The sequence below is a fragment of the Leptinotarsa decemlineata genome, unplaced genomic scaffold (assembly GCF_025532065.1).
Source record: "Leptinotarsa decemlineata unplaced genomic scaffold, Ldec_3_MD MMD2_tig00002159_RagTag_RagTag, whole genome shotgun sequence".
Taxonomy (NCBI): domain Eukaryota; kingdom Metazoa; phylum Arthropoda; class Insecta; order Coleoptera; family Chrysomelidae; genus Leptinotarsa; species Leptinotarsa decemlineata.
The window spans coordinates 8,042,303-8,062,719 of record NW_027412574.1 but is presented as its reverse complement, the minus strand read 5'-3'; the positions used below and the strand labels follow the sequence as shown (position 1 = coordinate 8,062,719).

Genomic DNA, 20,417 nt, shown 5'->3' with positions numbered 1-20,417 from the left:
ATATTATTAACCTTTCAAATTCATCATCAGTGTTTCTTCATTTTTGAATTCAGAATAAATAATACTTGTATTTTTCAAGGTGAATAGATTCACTTATTGTTGATTTAACTGGCGAACGCTATTGATGTATTCAACACAGGTTCGAAAGATGATCGAAATTACGTGAAAATCAACTTCAAATAATATTGATGCAACATCGTATTAATCAAACAAGGAAATATATTTTCAGGAGTGTAATAAAGTATCTAGATCCATACTACAAACAAAACTGGTTAAAAGTAACTCGGAATATGAAATGTTCATAGAAAACTCTATTCATTGAAAAATTTATGTGTGATGTTCAATAGTTTCAGAATAACGCGAAAACGACCATAAAATGAAAAAAAGACTTTTACAGTTAAGACATTGGTTGGAAATGCAATCACAAAAAGTGGCCAAACAATTATAATAAAAAAATTTCTCCATTATTTTTTGGATTCTGTTTATAATATTTTTGATTCTTCTCACATTGCTAATTTTATGATCTATAATTTTCAAAAAACTATATTCATTATATTTATATAGCATTCGTTTTGAAATTGTTTTCAGGTTCAATCAGATGCCCAGGAAAGTAACTCAATACCTCAGTAGCTCAGTGTCTCCAAAAAAGAAAAGCACCATTTCCCAATATTTTTCAACATACACGTGTGCTTGTTGCGGGGAACAAACTCAAATGGGAATATGTCAGAACTGCTGTTGCAACCCTCAAAAAACTGTCATTACTCTAATGGAAAAAATGAGGCTGTGGGAAAATAACTTTGTAAACATGAATTTGGTGAGAAAAAGTTGAAAAAGTTTTTTTTAATGAATTTGTTGTTATTCGAACAGAAATGCTTTTCTATTGTAGCCAGAGTAGCCAAGTTAGAAAAAAAACTACTTTCAGATAATGAATCTGTTTGAAAACAATCTGTTTGAAATCTGTTTTTCCGTTAACTCAACGATGGACAATGCAAACATCATCAACAGATAACAGCTGACACTAATGATAAATATACAGATTAGCCAATATAGAAAAAAATACATTGCACAAAATAAAATATTTATCTGATATGATTCACATCACTTCAAAGAAATATTTGTGAAAATTGCATAATTATTATCATGGATAGTGAATAATTTTCATCAAGTATCAGGTCAGTGTATAAATAATTTGAATATACCAGGAGTTTGGAAAACAGAAAAATTAAATAAATAGTCATAATGCAGCAAAATCTATAGCATAAATATGCAACATGTAATTTTTTGATTGATTAAATTTGAGAAAAGCCGTAATATCTGACCTGAAGATGAGTTTGCCAACAAATGCACAACTCTGAATCACTTTTACATCACTTGAATCAAATCAAATTATACGAGTACATAACTCACGCTCATTACTATTTTTAGGTCTGTCACTCGTGTACTTCTGGTTCAACAGAGATCAAATGTGTGTCTCTAGACTGTCCTGTTTTATATCGAAGAATTCAAACTGCCAGGGATGTCCAACAAGTTGATTATGTCCGACGATTGTTAACTACCAGTGATTGGTAGCTTTGAAGAGTTTTGTACAATAATTCCAATAACTGAGTATTATGTCAAAGAATTACAAAATAATCATTGTTATCTTCTAGTCATTGCTTCTGAAAACTATTTTGTGACTTTCATGTACTGGTGATTCATCACTATTAATATATTGATATTACCACTAAGTGTGTTTCAAAATATTCAATATTTTCATATAATGATTATTATATAGCTTGCTGGTTGTTTAATTGTGATATGTTGAGTTTCCTAAAATTATTCTCGTTTTAAATGATCACATATACTTTTTGTTAGAATTTGAATTATCAGAAATTTGATTTCATATAATTAGTATTGTTCTAAATTTATTTTGAAAAAAGAATTATGTTGGCCTTTTAATGAATTTCACTAAAAATTCGTGTTCGTGAAAGTTAGTAAGTCAAAAGCCAAGTTTTGTTGTTTTTTATTTATCATTTTTCTGTTCTTTTTTTTTGATAAACTCCGGTTATTTTTTTTTCCTTTATGTGATTTCTGTATTCAATATTTTTATAGTAAAATCTACTTTATATGAATAAATAAGTCATTACAAATTTAAGAATTAATTTTTTTTTTCAAAAGTTTAGTTGACATTTTTACAATTGTTTTGAGGAAACTTTCTCTATGGCGTTGATGAAAATGGCAAATAAAATGATGACAAAAATGAAATGGTTCAGTGACGACTAGAATATTTATGTAAGTTAATAGTTTAGATTATAATTTGTATTACTGAACTCAGAAGCCACATGTTTTATTGTTATTTCATTTGAACTATTCTTTATTCATTTCCCAGACTTTGTTATTTTCAAAAACTTTTTCAAACAACATTGTTCAGTTGAGTTTTTAAGAAGTTACTATGATTTTTTTTAATTCAATATTTTTGTACTGAAATATATTTTTTTATGAATGCATATTGATTCATTTCTCAGCATTTCTTTAAAAAATTGTTCCAAACAACTTTGTTACTTGAATTGCTTGACACATAACAAGCAGTTCTCTATGTAACAGCCATTCGATTGTCTGCAAATTCACAAAAGGAACCGATTTATAATTGATACAGCCACTAATATATTATAAGAACACTTTTTTATGTCACAGATGAAAATGGTGATTAAAATAAACTCAAAAATATTTTAGAGAGCTGATAACTTGGATTATGATTTGATTGTTTATATGGTTGCACGTGCATACCTACCATATATCCCTAGGGTCACAGACAGAATTGGAAAACTCTTAGAAACACATCATTAAAACGGTTTTCAAACCCGCCAAGAAGATAAAACAAAGTTTCAGGTCGGTTTAAGACAAAAGAGTCCTACTATCAGCAGCAGGGGTATATCGCATACTGTGCTTCAACCTTTCTCTTTGTTAGTTCTTAATTGGTGACATGTCTATTATATTTTCCTAGTGTAAAATTCAAAATTACTTTTTTTGCGCCTTTAAGAGAACATTTTGAACCCTTTTTTATTTTATCATTTTCGTTTTAGGCTTCATTATATTTTATAACGCTTACTTGGAACTACTGAAAAACTCATAAAATTGTTTTTCGATTATTTTATAAGTATATTTACAAAACTACTTTTTAAGAGTGTTAGGAAAATTGTTTAGTAACTGCAGACATGTTTATAAAACTGTTTTTTGGTGTTTGTAAAAGGCCTTACAAAATATTAATAAAGACTATAATGTTTAATAAAACGGTGCCAATTTCCTACTTATAGCTGTTATTAACACATTGAAAATATTTCCGGGAGAAACAGTTTTATAATTTGTTTTTCGGAAACGTTTTTGCAACCATTATAAAATATAAAATTGCTAGTCGGGTTGTTGCGCTCTCATGTCGAATATAAATTATGGATCTGAATGGGATTAGTTTTTGGATATCACATCAATAAATCAAGACTAAAAAAACTCACTCAAAAAAGTACATTGTCATTGGTGAAGGTTTGCACTGAAATTTGAAGGAAAGGGGCACATATCAGTTAAAATTAGAAGAAAGAACAACGAACCCATGATATTGTTACGTTTTTTCTCGTAGGTTCACCAATAATTGACTACACTGAATAATCATACACACTGTGCGATAGAGCGCAGGATGGGCTCAAATTGATAGAAACATGGTGTAAGGAATACTCACTGTCGATCAATCCCAAGAAGACTGAGATGGTCCTTTTCACCAGGAAAAGAAGTTTAACGGGCTTAAAACCTCCCGAAATCTTCAAAAGCCAACTAAACTTCTCTGAAGAGGTGAAATACCTTGGTATTATCCTCGACAAGAAGCTAACATGGAACTCTCATCTACAGAGTAGAGCAAAAAGAGCATACGTGGCTTATGAGCAATGTCGGAGGACAGGGGGACGCGCATTGGGTCTTTCACCCTGTGTAGTCGCCTGGATCTACACTGCAATAATAAGACCTATGTTAACGTATGGAGCCATTGCATGGGGACCGAAAGTTCTACAAGCAACGGCCATCCAAAAATTATATCAAATACAGCGACTGGCTTGTTTAAACATCACAGGAGCCATGAGAACAACACCAACCGCGGCAATGGAATTAATCACGGGTCTGACCCCTCTGGATCTGTACGTTAAGGAGGTTGCGTTAATGACCATGGTACGATTGCACACGGCTGGTGTAAACCTAGAAGTAGGAATGGGTCGATTGAGGCTGGGCCTATGGCGGGAAGCGCTTACTGCGCAACCTCTGCTGCAGGCAACAAGTGATGCAATTGAACCCAGGTTTGTGTTTAATAAACCCTACAAAATACAAATTAAGCAGGTCACAGAGTCAGATGCTATAAATGCAATACGGATTTATACAGATGGCTCAAAAACCAAAGAAGGTTCAGGATGTGGAGTGTACTCCAGATCACTAAGCCTAAGGATTAAATGGGGAATGGGAAGAAATACCAGCGTGGTCCAAACAGAACTGGCTGGTATCTCAATCGCCACAAAAGAAATAACCAAGAAAAGAATTTCTGGCAAAAACATAACAATCTGCACTGATAGCAGACAAGCACTATTAGCCTTGAACAGACACCGTGTTACTTCAGGGCTAGCACTAGAGTGCCACCAAGATTTAGCCAAAGCCTCGGTAGATAATAACATTATCCTGAGGTGGGTTAAAGGGCACGAAAGGAGTAAAGGTAATCGCATTGCCGACTCTTTAGCCAAGGAAGCGGCTGGACTAAGAATTTTAGGACCAAGTGGCACCCACGGCCTGATGACTTCGACAATTGCGGAACTAATCAAATGTTACACCCATGCTCAATCTTTAAAGAGATGGGATGAAATCAAAGGATGTAATCTTGCCAGGATCACCTTGGGCGACCCTGGGAAGCTGGCGCCGAAGAAATATCTGGCGATGACCAGGAAAAATCTACGCCTTACAGTAGGATTTCTGACTGGCCACTGTCAGCTGAGGAAACACCTACATAATATGGGGCTAGTGGACACACCTCTATGCAGGATGTGTGAACAGGAAGATGAGACTGTCAGGCATGTCCTGTGCGAGTGCCCGGACTTATCGTCAATAAGAGAGTGTGTGTTCGGCGAGTCTTGGCCTTTCACCTGCCGATATAAAGGAGATGTCTCCCAGCGACCTGTCCACCTTCCTGGAAAGGACAGGATGGACGACGACCTAGGAGGAGAACTCCTCGGGAGGATGTACAATGGGTGACATGTGGCCTAAGTGCGTGGGCTTACACTCACCCTCTCTACTCTACAGATACAGAGATAATCATACTTAACTTTTTTTCACTTTAAATACAACAAACACTTCAACCAAAAATGTCAACTATTATTTAAATGTCTATCGCCTTACTAGATCACTTCACTGTGTACTTGACTGTCTGAATACACTTGCAGCCAGCGTTTAAATATCGCGATGGAACATCGTAAAATTTTCGCCGAAGTTTCATCGACATTGGTAGCATGTTTCTTGCTGCTTCTCGAGCGGCAGGTAACATTGGATATTTCCACGCTCTCAGCTACGTCACGTTTGGTTTATGGTTACCAGTGGTGGCCGACGTTATTTTCTTTCGGGCATGATTTAAAACACTATCCCCTTCCCTGAGGTTGTTCGCACCGAACAACATTCCAAGAGGGGACATCACGACCCATGTAAGGACTCAGCCTCTCTGTGGACAACTTTAGTCTTGCTTCGGGGTGTCAATTGGATTATGTACACCAAATCGTTTATCTTTTTGGTTACCAAGTAAGGTCTTTGCCATGGTCTCTGCAACTCGGGACACAAACCTTTCCGAAAGGACTGCCACACAATACATCTATCGAAAGCTTCAGTTCCCTACCAGTTAACAAAATGGATGCTGTGTAACCTGTCGCGTCATGTTGGGAGCTCCTGTATGCCAAGAGAAAAGAGGAACCAATTTATTCCAGTCTCTTTGGTTTTCGAAGACAAACATCGAGGGTGGTTATTGCTGGTGCGATTATGCCTCTCGACCATTTCATCGGATTGTGGGTGAAGAGCAGTTATTCTTGTCTTCTTTATTCGTAACAGAGTCATCATTTCCTTCCATAAATCCGATTCGAAGTTGCGGCCCTGATCCAAGTGTAGTTCTTGGGGTAATCCGTGTCTGGCAATTACGTTCTGCAACAGGCCTTCGGCTACCGTTTTAGCCTCCTGGTTGGATAAGGCTACTACTTCAGGCCATTTGGAAAAGTAGTCCATCACAACCATATGGTACTTGTTACCGGATGTGGTCATAGGGAGTGGTCCCAAACTGTCGACTGCGATTCTCTCGAAAGGGCACCCACTGAGGTACTGCTTCAACTTTCCCCTCTGCCTTATCTTCGGACCCTTTCTCGAAGAGCACAGGTCACAGCGCTTACACCACCCTTCCACGCCTCGACGGCAATTGACCCAATAGTATCCCTCACGCACTCTCACTAGAGTTCTTTTTACTCCGAAATGCCCTCCAGTGCGACCATCGTGGAGCTGTTCAAGGATACTCGAGATACACGTCTTAGAAAGGATCATCTGGAATCTGCGAGTTCTTCCATCCAGGCTTTCCCATTTCCGAGTGAGTAGGTCATCTCGAATGCCCATTGGAGCCAGTAACCCTTTTCCTGCTGGCCGTGCTTGGAAATCTCTTGCCATTCCGGCCTCACTCCTTTGGCAATCCATTCTCGAACAGGTAGTGTCACCCTCAGAGGCTGTTAACGACCGTACCACACCATAGTCAGGTGATTCCTCAAATTGGCTGTCCGCATCCCTGGACAAGAGACCCTTACAGGTTGCTACCCTCCGGGTCAGAGGGAACCCGAAGCGGCGGGAGGTAGGGGAGCTTATCTCCCTATCAGAGCTGTCCATAAAGGAGTCTCTGCCATCACGTCTGGTGGGAAGTTCTTCTTCTGGTAGCTGGGTATCCTTGTCCTCCTGGCGTTGGCAAAATATGCATTCGGATGTCAGGCATGGACTTCTTGAGGGGCTATCTGCGTTTCCTTTCAACCCCATCAAACTTCTCATCGACGTGAAATACTGTTTCAAATTCTTCCTGTATCAATTCCTGTACCTTCCCTTGGGAAGATTTCATATCTTCAAATAAATAAAGGTACATCTTATTGTCTTTTTCTTGTTTCTTCTGAATATTTACTAATAATTTACGATATTCCTCTTGTTTTTCCAGAATATCTTGTAGTAATTCACGATCTTCGTTTCGGCCTAATCGTTTTTCCTTTCTTCTGCGTTTTTCATTCCCTGTTAGGCTCGCTTGCAAGGCCTCGAACATTTTCGTGAGTTCTTCGTAATCGACGCTCATTGTTTTCACTATATAACCGAAAATTTTCAGTCAATTATTCCATTTTTGACACCAAATGTTACGTTTTTTCCCGTGGGTTGACCAATAATTGACTACACTTTATAATCAAACTTAACTTCATTCCACTTTAAATACAACAAACACTTCAACTAAACTTCAACTATTATTTGAATGTCTATCGCCTTACTAAATCACTTCGCGTACCGCACTTGACTGTCTCGATATCCTCGTGGCTACCTAGCCTTTAAATATCGTAATCGAATGTTGTAGAAATTTCGCCGAAGTTCTGTAGAACTCGGTAGCATTATTCTCGCTGCTTCTCGAGTGGCGGGGAATCATCGTGCATTCGCGCGCTCTTAGCTACGTCACGTTTGGTTTATGGTTACCAGTGGCGGCCGGCTTTATTTTTTTTCGGGCATGATTTACAACAATATCACAACAATAAATCGCGGTTCCAAGACTATAAAAAAAACTCTTTCAAAAAAAAGTACATTGCCATTGGTGAAGGTTTGCACTGGAATTTGAAGGAAAGGGACACATATATATCAGTTAACATTAGAAGAAGGGAAAACGAACCCATAATATGTTCAATTGAGAATGTTCCTTACATTGCACAATACAAAATCAATCAATGTGATGAAACAATAATATTGGGAGAACTCATTGAAGTTATGTATTGTATAGAAAGAAAAAAATCTTTGGAAATTTTGGCAAGTTACGACGTTGATACAGATGAAATTGACGTGAATCTCGTAATTCTGCAGTCGTCGACGAAATTCCAAGCAGACCACGGCAGACAAAACAGGAAGATATTTTTGGCACATTTATCTTTGACCGTAATGTTCACATTCTTAGTTTCATATGTATTTTACAAGACTGAAAAGAATTTTGTTCGAGAAAAACACAATATGAAATAAAAATAATCATTTTGAAATATTTGGAATTGAAGTATACATGCCATACCTAAACAAAAACGACAGAAATGAAACCTTTTTTTCCACATCAGAAGAAAAATACTGTCCTGTGTTGTTCTGGCGTGAAAAAAGTGTTTTTAATATTTGTTAGTTATCTTGATGATACCTACCAAAGTGTATTTTATATATTATACAGACGAAAACAAGATTTTCGTTTGTAGGGACAAAAAATAATGAAAATAATTATTTTGGAGAAAAAAAGGAATACAAACAACTAATTTCACAATTCTTCAACAGAAACGGTGATGGTGAAATGAAATTTCAGAATGACATCCAGCAGGGTTATTCTGTTAGATAGCTTCCGCAAACATTGTTTGCGGAAAAAATTTGGTATTTGGATGAAAATGCTATAAAGTCGAAGGACAAAGCAAAGGCAAGGACAAAAGCGAAGCAGTTTCCATATATTTTTTCGAGATGAAGGAAATGGTGAAGGGAAAAATTTTCTGTCTGTACATAAACAGTTCGTTAAAATTTTCTCCTCACAAAGTACTTATGTGTAGTTGTAAAGCATGTCATCAGTTTGATTTATACAAGTCATTGTTATAGTATGCTTTTAATATTCAGTTATGAAAAAGTGTCCTAACTTTTGCGAATTTTCTAAAATGAATTAACTTTCTTTTTCAGTCTTTTTAGCTTATTACCTCTGGTATCTATGATATATGTTGTTAGACAATTGCTATTATTCACATATACAGCCTTTCATGTACTCAGGGTGAAATCATCTTTGCTGAAGTGTACACTACAATTACATAAATATGTTGATTGTTTTAGCGATTTTGAGTATAATTTATTTTTTCAATGCTAATATACATTGATGGATGGATCCGTTACTCCTGGTAGGAGATCATAATGAAAAATGAAACTCTCAAACTAGTACAACTATTGTATTAGTTTGAAAATGTCCTTATCGGACGAAAATGCAGTAACGTTAGTTACAAATAAAAGTGGTGAAAAAACATAGAAAGGTTCATTTCTCATTTTTCTATGCTAGTTTCGGATCTTGGGATGAGTTGTATAGTCGAAGCAAACGATTTTGTGTACACTTAAAGTTGACGGTACACTCAAAAGCCAAAAAAAACAATACATAGAAATGAACCGGCTGCAAACTAGTCCACGTGGACTGTAGAATTGGCGGTTCGTATTGTATAATTTTTACTAACCGAATTTTATGATTTGCTGAAGAGTCATAAAATAAAATTTGAAGTCATGTTACGGTGACGAATAGAAATCGGGGAATGCGGGAATGGTTATCGCCGTCGTCGTGCCGTCAATGTTCAGTTCGGGAACTGATCGCGATTTGAGTGTTGAAATTCGATCTTGGTGCAGTTATAATTATTAAAAAAATTTGTTATCTGTTTGAAATGGGGCGTCCTTGGACAAGTACTAATAATAATAACGAGTGTGATAACAACGCAGACTTTCTCCAGTGTAGTGATTCCAATAGCGATGGTGAACAATGCGAAAAAGAAATACTGAAACACAAACAGTATGTTTCAATATACATAAGAATCTACATCTCAAATTTGGTTTCGAGGGAAACAAGCTATTACAAGCAACATCAGTTTTGACTGAAATTCATTTCTCAACTGTATGTAAAATAGTCAAAAACAAACTTTTCTGATTGATTCGACCGTTACTTGATGAAGATCCATAGTAATCCATAGTAAAGCTACTGTGCTAGCGAAACATGTGATATATTTTTCAAAATAAAGTTTGTGAAGATCAGATCATGAGGTGTAGTTTTTGAAAAAACAAACTTTATGAAAGAAAGATGCGATGTAATACAGGATTACCAAAACTCTTAGATGTTCACCTAATTTAATCATTTAAAAAAATAATATACGATTTTACAAAAGCAATGAGATTCCTATAACTGAAATCATAAGGAAGAAATTTAATACTTCCGGCCATAACGTGATGTTCGAATTATTGAACCTATATAGGTATCTCCTACTCGTAGTCCTACCAGATAGGTACACGTATATTTACATCATAGAATCATTCATTAGGTTTAATTTTTATCATTTATCTTTTTTCGTAGTCATAAAACGGACTAACCATTTTCCTATTCATTAAAATTGAACCTTCAAAGACTATTTTGTCTCCATCTACATAATTATTGTTTGTGAATTTTAAATAATTCATTGTTGTAAAGGGAATTATGAAGTACGGTCAATTATTTTCATAATTCAATCATGTAGCTTTGAAATCTATTCAAGGGTTATTTCCACAGCGAGTCAAGTTCATTTGGTCAAATTGTGTGCTCATCTATATTTTTTAAAAAACTTGTGAGCAAATGACTTGAATGAATAACGATTTAATGAATTTCTCTGATAGATAGAGGGATTCCTTTTTTATTAGTACCTATAAACTCGGCACTAAAATGCCTAGAGAAAATATTGAATTTATTTTCCGTGACTATAACGAAATTGATTATTTCAATTATTTCACTATTATGACGTTCAAACTACTTTTACTAGAGTGTCATTTTGATAACACTTTTTATTCAATTGTAACCCCTTCAAAATGCAGAGAAGACGAACGAAACTTTTCACAAATACTCCAATATATGATCCCGTTGCTATTGACACAAGTGATAAAGCCACTAGAAGAGTTATAGCACCTTACGTGAAAATAGTGAGAAAAAGCGAAAAAGCTCATTTGGAAAAGGAGCAAGAACATCAAAAGTTTAACTTTTACATTCAGAACAAACCTAGTGTTTTGCTTCATGACTTGACATCTTTTCTCTCTGACAGCGTTGATTTAGTTTTACTTTTACATGAAACATCGGATGTGCTCAAATCCACTACAAAGGCGAATGGTAAGTGATTTTAAGTAGATGTGTACGATAATCCACTTGCAGCCTACTCCTACAGGGTGACCAGTAGAGTCCGCATCACATATGGGATTTATTTTTGTTAATTGCGTTATCTGAAATTTGTCTTTGGTATCAGTTTTTGCTTCGAAAATAACCAACAAATAGTAGTCACATGATTCGCTTTCTCTCTGTTAAATTTTAACTTTTTTCCAAAAAAGTGGAATTATTTCTCGAAATATTGAAAAAAGTTATAGGAAAATTTTGTTTTGAATACAATTTTATCCCATATGTAGAATTTTTGCTGGTTAGGATGATTTGAATTTTTTACATTTTTGGTAAATTCCACCACTAATAAACTCATTACAACCTTTATTTAACTCTTTAGTTTTGACCATGATTTATTCCAAACATATTTTCTTCAAGGAAGCTTCATATCAAATGTGTGTTTTTCTAGAAAATTCAAATAGAGCTAATAAAACTTGGTCACATATGATGTAAAATTTATTCATTTTTGACTCTGTTTAAAGCAACTTTATAAAGTATCTATTGTTGAATAGACAGTTTGTATTTAAACGTACTACACATCGAATTAAGGTACGTACATACCTAGTAGATATCCCGGTCTCATCAGTAATGTCTGCATCAGGTGGAAAATAAATTAACGTTTTACTCACGAAAGATTTATTTCATTTCAACGATTTGTTTGATAATCCAGCTATGTTATAAAAAAGTACAAATATTCCATTTACATCATTTTTGAATACCTACACTGACCCGTTACTTGGTGAAAATCAGTAACACCATCTATAATAATAATTACAAATTATCACAATATAGAAATTATTTCCAATCGCGTTTCACTACGAAAGTAGCTTCCTCAGTTGGATTGATAGTTTACACTACTTCACAATGCAAAATACGTGAGCTGTTCGAAAAATAAGGTGACCGTTCAAATTTCGCGTGCTAGGTGCATCAAATTTTGTGTAGCTACAAATAAAAGCGGTAAAAAACATAGAAAGTTTAATTTCTCATTTTTCATGCTCAAAAACACTTGAAATGTTAATAGTGGAATACGGTGATTGTATTCTGAGTCAGAAAAATGTTTACAAGTGGTACAAGTTTTACACAGAAGGTCGAATAGATATGAAGTATGACGTTCGCTCTGGACTCCCCAGCATATCAACAACCGATGTTGAGAAATTGAAGAGAATTGTTGAGGAGAATCGTTGAATTACTATTAGAGAAATTGGTGAGGATGTCGGCATATCGGTTGGCTCACTCCTTGCAGTTTTTTTGAAATTTTGAGTGTAAAGCGTGTGACAGCGAAGTTCGTTACAAAGTTGCTGAATTTTGCCAAAAAAAAACTGTAGCATGAGCATCGCTCAGGAATTGTTGAATGATGTCAACGCCGAACCAAATTTGTTTAAAAGAGTCATAACTGTTTAAAATATGTTTTTCAGTTAACCAGCTCTCGCACCCCTACGTACGACAACTCTCAAAATTCGAAACTTGTGCGAGCTAAGGACTAACGAGGCCTTACCTTTTAACGTGCGATTCCTAACACGGGTTGGACAATAGCAAGTGAAAATCGATCGTCCAGCCTGAGGTTTGAACCAGCGACCAACACGGCGGTTGATTTGAGAGTGAACAAAGCACCCACGTCGAACCGACCGGCTACCGTCCGACTGGTGACGAATCATGGGTATATGGTTGTGACATCGAAGTTAAAGCCCAATCGTTCCAGCTCAGGAAAGTCTATACCAAAAAAAGCACGCCAAGTTCGACCAAATGTCAAGGTTTTGCTCACTCAGATAAATGTGAAAAATGCAAGAATGTAATTATTGAAAAAGAAAAGATAATAAGTTGTGATAGTTGTCATGCAGTTCTGCATGCAACTGATAACTGTTCAAATTTAGCAGCTTCCGAAGTACGGGCAGCTGGGTTGCAAAATAGATCCCTGATTTTCTTTTGTCCTGAATGTCGTCAGGCATTCAAGAGAGTTCCATTGCTGCTCTGGCAAATGGAGGATATAAAAAATGAAGTTGAAAATTTGAAGAATGAAGTTGATACTCTAAAACAAAACAATATAAAATAATGAAGGATGAACTAACTAGTATTAAAAATAATGAAAAGAAGATTGAAATGGAAGAATTCATAAATAAAATGGAAGAAAGAAGAAAACGAGCAAATAACGTTATTATATTTAATGTGAATGAATCTTCTGTTACCAACATAAATGAAAGATATGAAGAAGAAAGGAACACAGTTAAGCAGCTACTCTCACATGTAGATGAAAATATTTTAAATTTCAAAGTTTTGAGAGTCGGAAAGTATGAGGGAGGAAAAAGCCGTCCGTTGAAAGTTGAACAAGATTCAAACGAAACTGTGAAACAGGTAGGTATTAAAATACCGTAAAAAAATTACTGATAAAGTTCCCTCAACAGATCAAACTGTAAAGCAGAGGAATTACTACAAACAATTGAAAGTAAAACTAAACTCCCGTATTAATGCAGGTGACGACTCGAAATGTATAAAATATATACTTACATGGGATTCCCAAAATTGTCAACAGAATGAACAAAATAAGTCAAAAAACTAATCCGGAGCTGCACTAAACTAGATTATAATTCATACATAGTATATTTAAATATTGAAAGTTTATTAGCAAATAAAACTCAATTAATAGCAGATGTTTGTTGTTGCAATCCTGCAGTGATTCTGCTTAGTGAATCCAGAACAACAACTGATATCCACGATTTTGAACTGGAAATTTGTAATTATACAATTCAGACTCTAGACATACTGAATGCGTTGTTATTTACATACGAAAGGGAATCCAATTCGTACATTATAAAACATTTATTCACAGAAACAATTACTGGTGTAAGTTTATCAAAATTACATATTGTGAAATAAAGTGGGTAATAGGCAGTCTTTACCACTCGCCAAGTGCAAGTCATGCTACATTCATGGAACATCTGGAAAGTATTTGTGAAGAAATGTTTTGTAAAAACCTTCGCACGGTATTAGTCGGTGATTTCAATTTGAATTTTGTATCTAACGAATTTTATGTCAAAAAGACCAAAGAACTTTTTAATGCATATGGTTTATTAAAGAAAGTAACAACCTTTACAAGAATTACTAATAACAGTAAGACCTCAATTGATTATGTGTTAACTAATTGGGACAGCACTGTAGCAACTGTTTTGAATGAACCTAAACTCACAGACCACCTTTTAATATCTGTTAAATATTTTCATAGTGAAAACATAAATTACAGAAACAAACAAATAAAAACTGTTAGGAACTTGACAGAAAGAAATTTGTTCAACATTAATCTTAATTTAATATATTGTAACTTTTCACTTAACAATACAAATGTGTATCAGATTTATGATAACATTAAAGAAAATAGTGAAAACATCTTAAATGAAATTGCACCTTTAAAAACAATTACTTTCTATGAAGAAGATCTGCCTTGGTATGATGATCAAATCAGAAGGTTGAGTAAAGAAAGAGATTTTGCTTACAAGTTATTTAAAAGAAATGCTAATGATGTTAATTGGCATAATTATAAAAATAAACGTAATGCTGTCGTAAATATTATGAAGGTGAAGAAAAGTCAATATTATGTTAATCAGATTGACAGCAACAAACATAACCCACGTTTAATGTAGAAAACTCTAAAAAAATTAACACGACGTCGGCAGCTTCTCGATTCGTCTACTGTGGTAACTTGCGTTAGGTATCCATTACTATTACGGATCCCTGCGGAAGTTTTACAAGTATTCTTCGAATACTGTGGCATCCATTTCTTGATGATAATCCCCATTTTGCTTCGATTCAAACACCATCAATCCATCTTTCACGAATCCTTCACTGCTGCCTATGTGAGTGATGATAAGACGACGACCTTTTCCAACTGGAATTTTCAAACCAGTGGACCAATCTTCTATAAAGGCTTGTTCCACTTTTGATGTTCTGATCTTGCCAAACCTTCGACACGGTATGACCCTCATTGACCCATGTTTCATCCAAATAAAAAAGAGATTTACCTACTCTGGCTTTCTTTATTTCTCTTAAATAGTTTCTTCTCCATTCTACAATCTCTGATTTTTCTATTAACATGCTCTTTCTATCTTGCTTTCCAAAAGTGAAATTCAGCTCATATAATATCTTCCATAATCGAGTTCTTCTTATATCAGGAAAAAAATTGTGTTCACGAATAACTGATAAAACTTTATTTAATGTAGGTATTTCGTTTTTTATGTAAAAAAGTGTACTGTTCTCCTAATAGCATTCTTCACTGCTTCATCGATAACCAAACACTTTCTACCAGTAGATAGGTACTTTCGGCTCGAAAAAGTTGTTTTCCTTGAGTTCGTTGAGAATTCTAAAAATTACCGATCTATCGACACCGGTCATACTCGTGCATTTTCACACTACTTCTTCCTTACTTTTTATTTCGGGCGGATATTGTATTTTTAAAGAATTATATACATTCATATCAATTGTTTTTTCATTTATATTTAACGGTGACAATTTCGGACGCTTCACGATTCCCGAACAACTAGCTTCCATGTTGTATAGCTGTTTATTCAACGCGCTCTCGAAGTGAACTGAAGAATATCACGAATAACCCCGCTAAAAAGCCGGGTTATTCGTGTTAAATCTTCTCCAGGTTCACTGCTTCTAGGAGTGTATATTGATTTGTTTAATATACTGAATATACTGAATACACAACAGGACCTAACATTCAGTATATTAAACAAATCAATATACACTCCTAGAAGCAATGAACCTGGAGAAGATTTAACACAAAGAATAGTACCTGATGTAATCCAAATACAGACAAATTTACCTAAAGCAACAGAAGTACCTGTATTGAGGCGTTCGGACCGTATAAAAAGACACGTTCAGATAGAAGAGTGCCTAGAAGATGACAGCACGACCAGCTGTCGAAAGCGCTATATATAGAGAAAAATACGTGTCATTTGTTGATTCATGTCAAAATTAATTTTCAAAAAATATTTTTCGTTTCGATTTGCTGCTAATTTTCTATATCAATCTCATGTTGAGTAAGTTATATCTGTAACGTTTTATACATATATTTTTACAATCATCTTTTCAGTTGTCCTGAAGAAGGAATATATATAAATATATATATATATATATATATATATATATATATATATATATATATATATATATATATATATATATATATATATATATATATATATATATATATATATATATATATATATATCAAATATTTTTGTAAGATTTTTTTAAAGCAGTAACTTTGGATACGTCGTCAATTATTTCCGGGATATATAATCACTCTTAGAGGCGAATCCATTAAATTATTTTATACATTTCTCTCTATATTTACATGTGTGACATTGTATATGGTCGATTCTGCTTCCGAGGAAATATATCAGAGTCAAAGGAACTTTCCCGGAGAAAGACATAAGGTGAATTGGAAAATTCAGAAAGGCAGTACTGTTGCTGCTTACGTTGCTTTCAAGAGGGAATATCTGATGGTTGATGATGTTCTGGGTGATGATAGGTTTCCTGCAGGTGTTGGATACCACGGTAAGTCATTTAGGTTGAGATCGAATGATTTTTTTACCTATTTTTCATGTTTTTCAAGAGTCACATGGTGTTCAATTGCTATCTATATTCATGAGAGCTTGAAAATGATTACCATTCTTTATGCATCAACCCCGTGCATCAGTTTATCATTATGAAGCCACAGGAGTAACATACTCTTTGCGGATTTTTACTGAATGGGTTCCGTCTTGGTTACAGAGTTGTGATTACCTCGTTCATTTCCGAAATTCAAACCAAGTTCATTGACTACTCGGGCAGCTGCCCGAAGAAAAATATTTTGACCCTCGACTTTAAAGGCTGCAGCCAAAATCATTCAGTTATGTAGATTTAGATTGCAAACTCCTATGAAAATGGATCATTTCTCGAGTATTCAAGTCTAGTCGGTAAAGCTTCCTCAGGAGTCCACTTCACTACTACAAAAAAGTAGAAAAAAATCAGAACTGCAAGAATATTTGTAACAGCAACTTTGTTCTTTCCGACAGTTCCGATGAACAGATCTGTGCTGTTGTTCAAGGAACGCAAATCATTGCTTTGGGTACCATCGCTTTGCCTCTGATCCATCCGAATGGGTCGAACTGCCTTATGTTCCAGGAACTTAGACTTGGATCTACGGGAAAAGGGGAGGTTAGCAGTGTAAGCCCATGGCTGGGGTCGAAGGGAGACTAGAGGGTTCTCTACCGGGTGGCTTTAGGCTGCCGCTCTAGTTTTGCATCAGCTGCTCAATTAAGTGGTGTTGCAACTCACAAAATGTCTCAGGTGTTTGATGAACATCCCTGATAATTTATTATCATTATCATTATTGAATCGAACTAACTCTTTTAGGAGACTTGGTGAAGTCTGTACTCTGCGTCCCAATAGTAACTCCAGATGGTGACTGTTACGCAGTTATCGAACTTTATAGAGACGTTACTCAATATCCGTTCAACAAAGATGACCTGAGAATATCTATAGTGGTGACAGGTTGGATGGGTGCCGCGATACATCAAAATCATCTTAGGTTAACCCTACAAAAGCAGCAGGAACTGAATGATTATTTGTTGGATTTGACGAAGTGTTACTTTGCTGAAACCGTCGCCATAGAGAAAATGATAACAGAAATTGTTGTAAGTCAATGTTCATCATATTTTCTCTACCTTAGCTGGAGAATCAACCCAAATATATGAAGAATCAAAATTGGGCAATACATTATTTTTATGTCGTAGAATATGATTTGTGTTCAGAATATTTCAGTTATACAAAATGGTCACAATAAGTATAAGAAACTACTATTACTCTTCGAAGAACAAAAATGTAACAAAACTGATCTGAAGTTTTCATATTCGATACCTTAACGGGGAGATGAGGTCAACTAAGAAGAAGAAGAACTCAGGTAAAACTCAACAACATGTAAGTAGTAGGTAGTAGAGAGTTTATGGACTACTCTATCTCTGAACACGTAACGAATACCAGTTTACCAGTATAGTAAGAAGTGAGTTGAGCAAGGTCAACAAACTTCTGAACACGTAACAGCACACCTTGATAATGACAAATGAGATTTTGTCGAAACGTCGGTGAAATTAGAGATAATATCACATACACGGATCAAATACCCGGAAAAACCAGTTCAGCATATTCCTATCCGTGAAAACTTCAGATTTCATATTCGATACCTTAACGGGGAGATGAGGTCAACTAAGAAGAAGAAGAACTCAGGTAAAACTCAACAACATGTAAATAGCAGGTAGTAGAGAGTTTATGGACTACTCTATCTCTGAACACGTAACGAATACCAGTTTACCAGTATAGTAAGAAGTGAGTTGAGCAAGGTCAACAAACTTCTGAACACGTAACAGCACACCTTGATAATGGCAAATGAGATTTTGTCGAAACGTCGGTGAAATTAGAGATGATATCACATACACGGATCAAATACCCAGAAAAACCAGTTCAGCATATATATATATATATATATATATATATATATATATATATATATATATATATATATATATATATATATATATATATATAGTGTGACCCATTTAAAATGGAACCACCCCTGTAGAATGTGCATTTTTCAATCAATCTCAATTTTTTTTATTGAAATATTAAGCATGAAAAACTGTATCTTGACACTAACTTTCACAATTTTAGTTTCATTTCCAAGGCACTCTATGGTTTTTTTTGTTTGTCAAAAACGGCAAAAGTTTATTAGGCAATTTTTGTTTTCAAATTTGACTACACCACTGGATTCGTAGTCGTTATAAATCAAAACTGTCAAATTTTCATTAAAAAATATTTGTTAACAACGAAGTTACAACAACTTCAATTTTGGAAACAAAGTATTTGTTTGTAATTTTTATTCAGATTATAGACATATTTGAGATCTGACAACACTGTCATCACCAAGTAGAACACCAGTGAATTTGTACAGTGAAAATCCGAAGTCAACAGCTCAATGCGTTCTACAGTTATAACTCCTGAAAATATGGTAATGTGAGAGATTTGTGGTGCAAGCGTTTTGTAATAAAAATCTGACTACGCCACTGGATTTGTGGATAATATTCCCTTAAAATCATTCATTTGAGTGTAGGTTACGAGAAGTGAAAATTAAAATAAAAATTGAATAATTGAATAACAAAAAATTAAAAGTTCATTTTCAAGTTACGCAGTAGTAGACCAAGTTCAGAATCTCATGTCATGGGATCTCCCAATTGCGCTTTTACCAAATCTTGATAGAATCTTGAAGTATTAATGGTCATACTTGTAAGCTTTTTGGAAGTTTCCCAATAATAAATAATAGTACTTTTGTAACAGCGCACCTGGAAAATCACATTTTATGAGATTCTGAACTTACTCTACCTTCTTCTATAGCTGATGAAAACAAAATGTATACAAACAAGTTTCAAAGTATTTATTCAACAATTAATTGCCATTAAGAAAAAACTGATACTAAAATAAACATTGATTTAAAACTAAACATTCAAATTTTTGTGGCTTCTACCAAACCTCCATTAAGTTCAATACATTTATCGTACCTCTTCCGAATATTGTTTACACTATTTCTTATTTGTTGAACTGTAATTTCGGCACAAGCTTGTCGTATCCTTTGCATGAGTTCAGCTCGATTCGTTGGTCTTGTTCTGTATACTTTTTGTGTCAGAATACCCCACAGAAAAAAGTCTAATATTGTTAGATCAGGCGATCTAGGTGGCCATTCAATTAAGTCACTACCTCGTCCTATCCAATGATTTGGAAACTGGTTATTTAGCCACTCTTTAACAATCCTCGAATTGTGCACGGAACAGCCGTCGAGCTGAAAATATAAATTTACTTGTTCCGCAAGAGGCATTTCATCTATTTCGTCCGATAATTGGTTATTTAGAAATTCCAAAAAATTTTGCCCGTTTATGTTTCCATCAAAAAAATATGGACCTATTATTCTATTTTGTACTATACCACACCAAACGTTAACTTTTTCGGAATATTGACTTTTACAATTTATGATCCAGTGCGGATTTTCCGTAGCCCAATACCGAGCATTTTGCGATGAAACTATCCCATTGGTGCTGAAAGAAGCTTCATCACTAAACATTATGCAGTTTAAAAAATTTCTTGTATTCAGGTACTCGCCTTGTGCCCACAAACAAAATTCCATACGTTTCACTTCATCACC

At 34.9% G+C, this 20,417-nt stretch overlaps 2 protein-coding genes across 4 annotated transcripts in view; both read left to right on the top strand.

The window, feature by feature from the left end:
• The window catches only part of DNApol-zeta (DNA polymerase zeta catalytic subunit), a 56,098-nt gene extending 53,614 nt beyond the window's left edge, over nt 1-2,484 (top strand). For all 3 annotated transcript variants that reach the window (XM_074177195.1, XM_074177198.1, XM_074177197.1), the window contains 2 exons: nt 589-814; nt 1,426-2,484. In XM_074177195.1, coding sequence (XP_074033296.1) covers nt 589-814; nt 1,426-1,569 — 370 coding nt within the window. In that variant the 3' untranslated portion in view covers nt 1,570-2,484. The remainder of the gene's footprint in view (nt 1-588; nt 815-1,425) is intronic.
• An 8,302-nt stretch (nt 2,485-10,786) lies between these two features.
• LOC111505079 (cAMP and cAMP-inhibited cGMP 3',5'-cyclic phosphodiesterase 10A) overlaps nt 10,787-20,417 on the top strand; it is a 28,070-nt gene continuing 18,439 nt past the window's right edge. Inside the window, exons 1-3 of the mRNA XM_074177194.1 lie at nt 10,787-11,151; nt 16,546-16,744; nt 17,585-17,865. Of these exons, the coding sequence (XP_074033295.1) occupies nt 10,855-11,151; nt 16,546-16,744; nt 17,585-17,865 (777 nt within the window). The 5' untranslated portion in view covers nt 10,787-10,854. The remainder of the gene's footprint in view (nt 11,152-16,545; nt 16,745-17,584; nt 17,866-20,417) is intronic.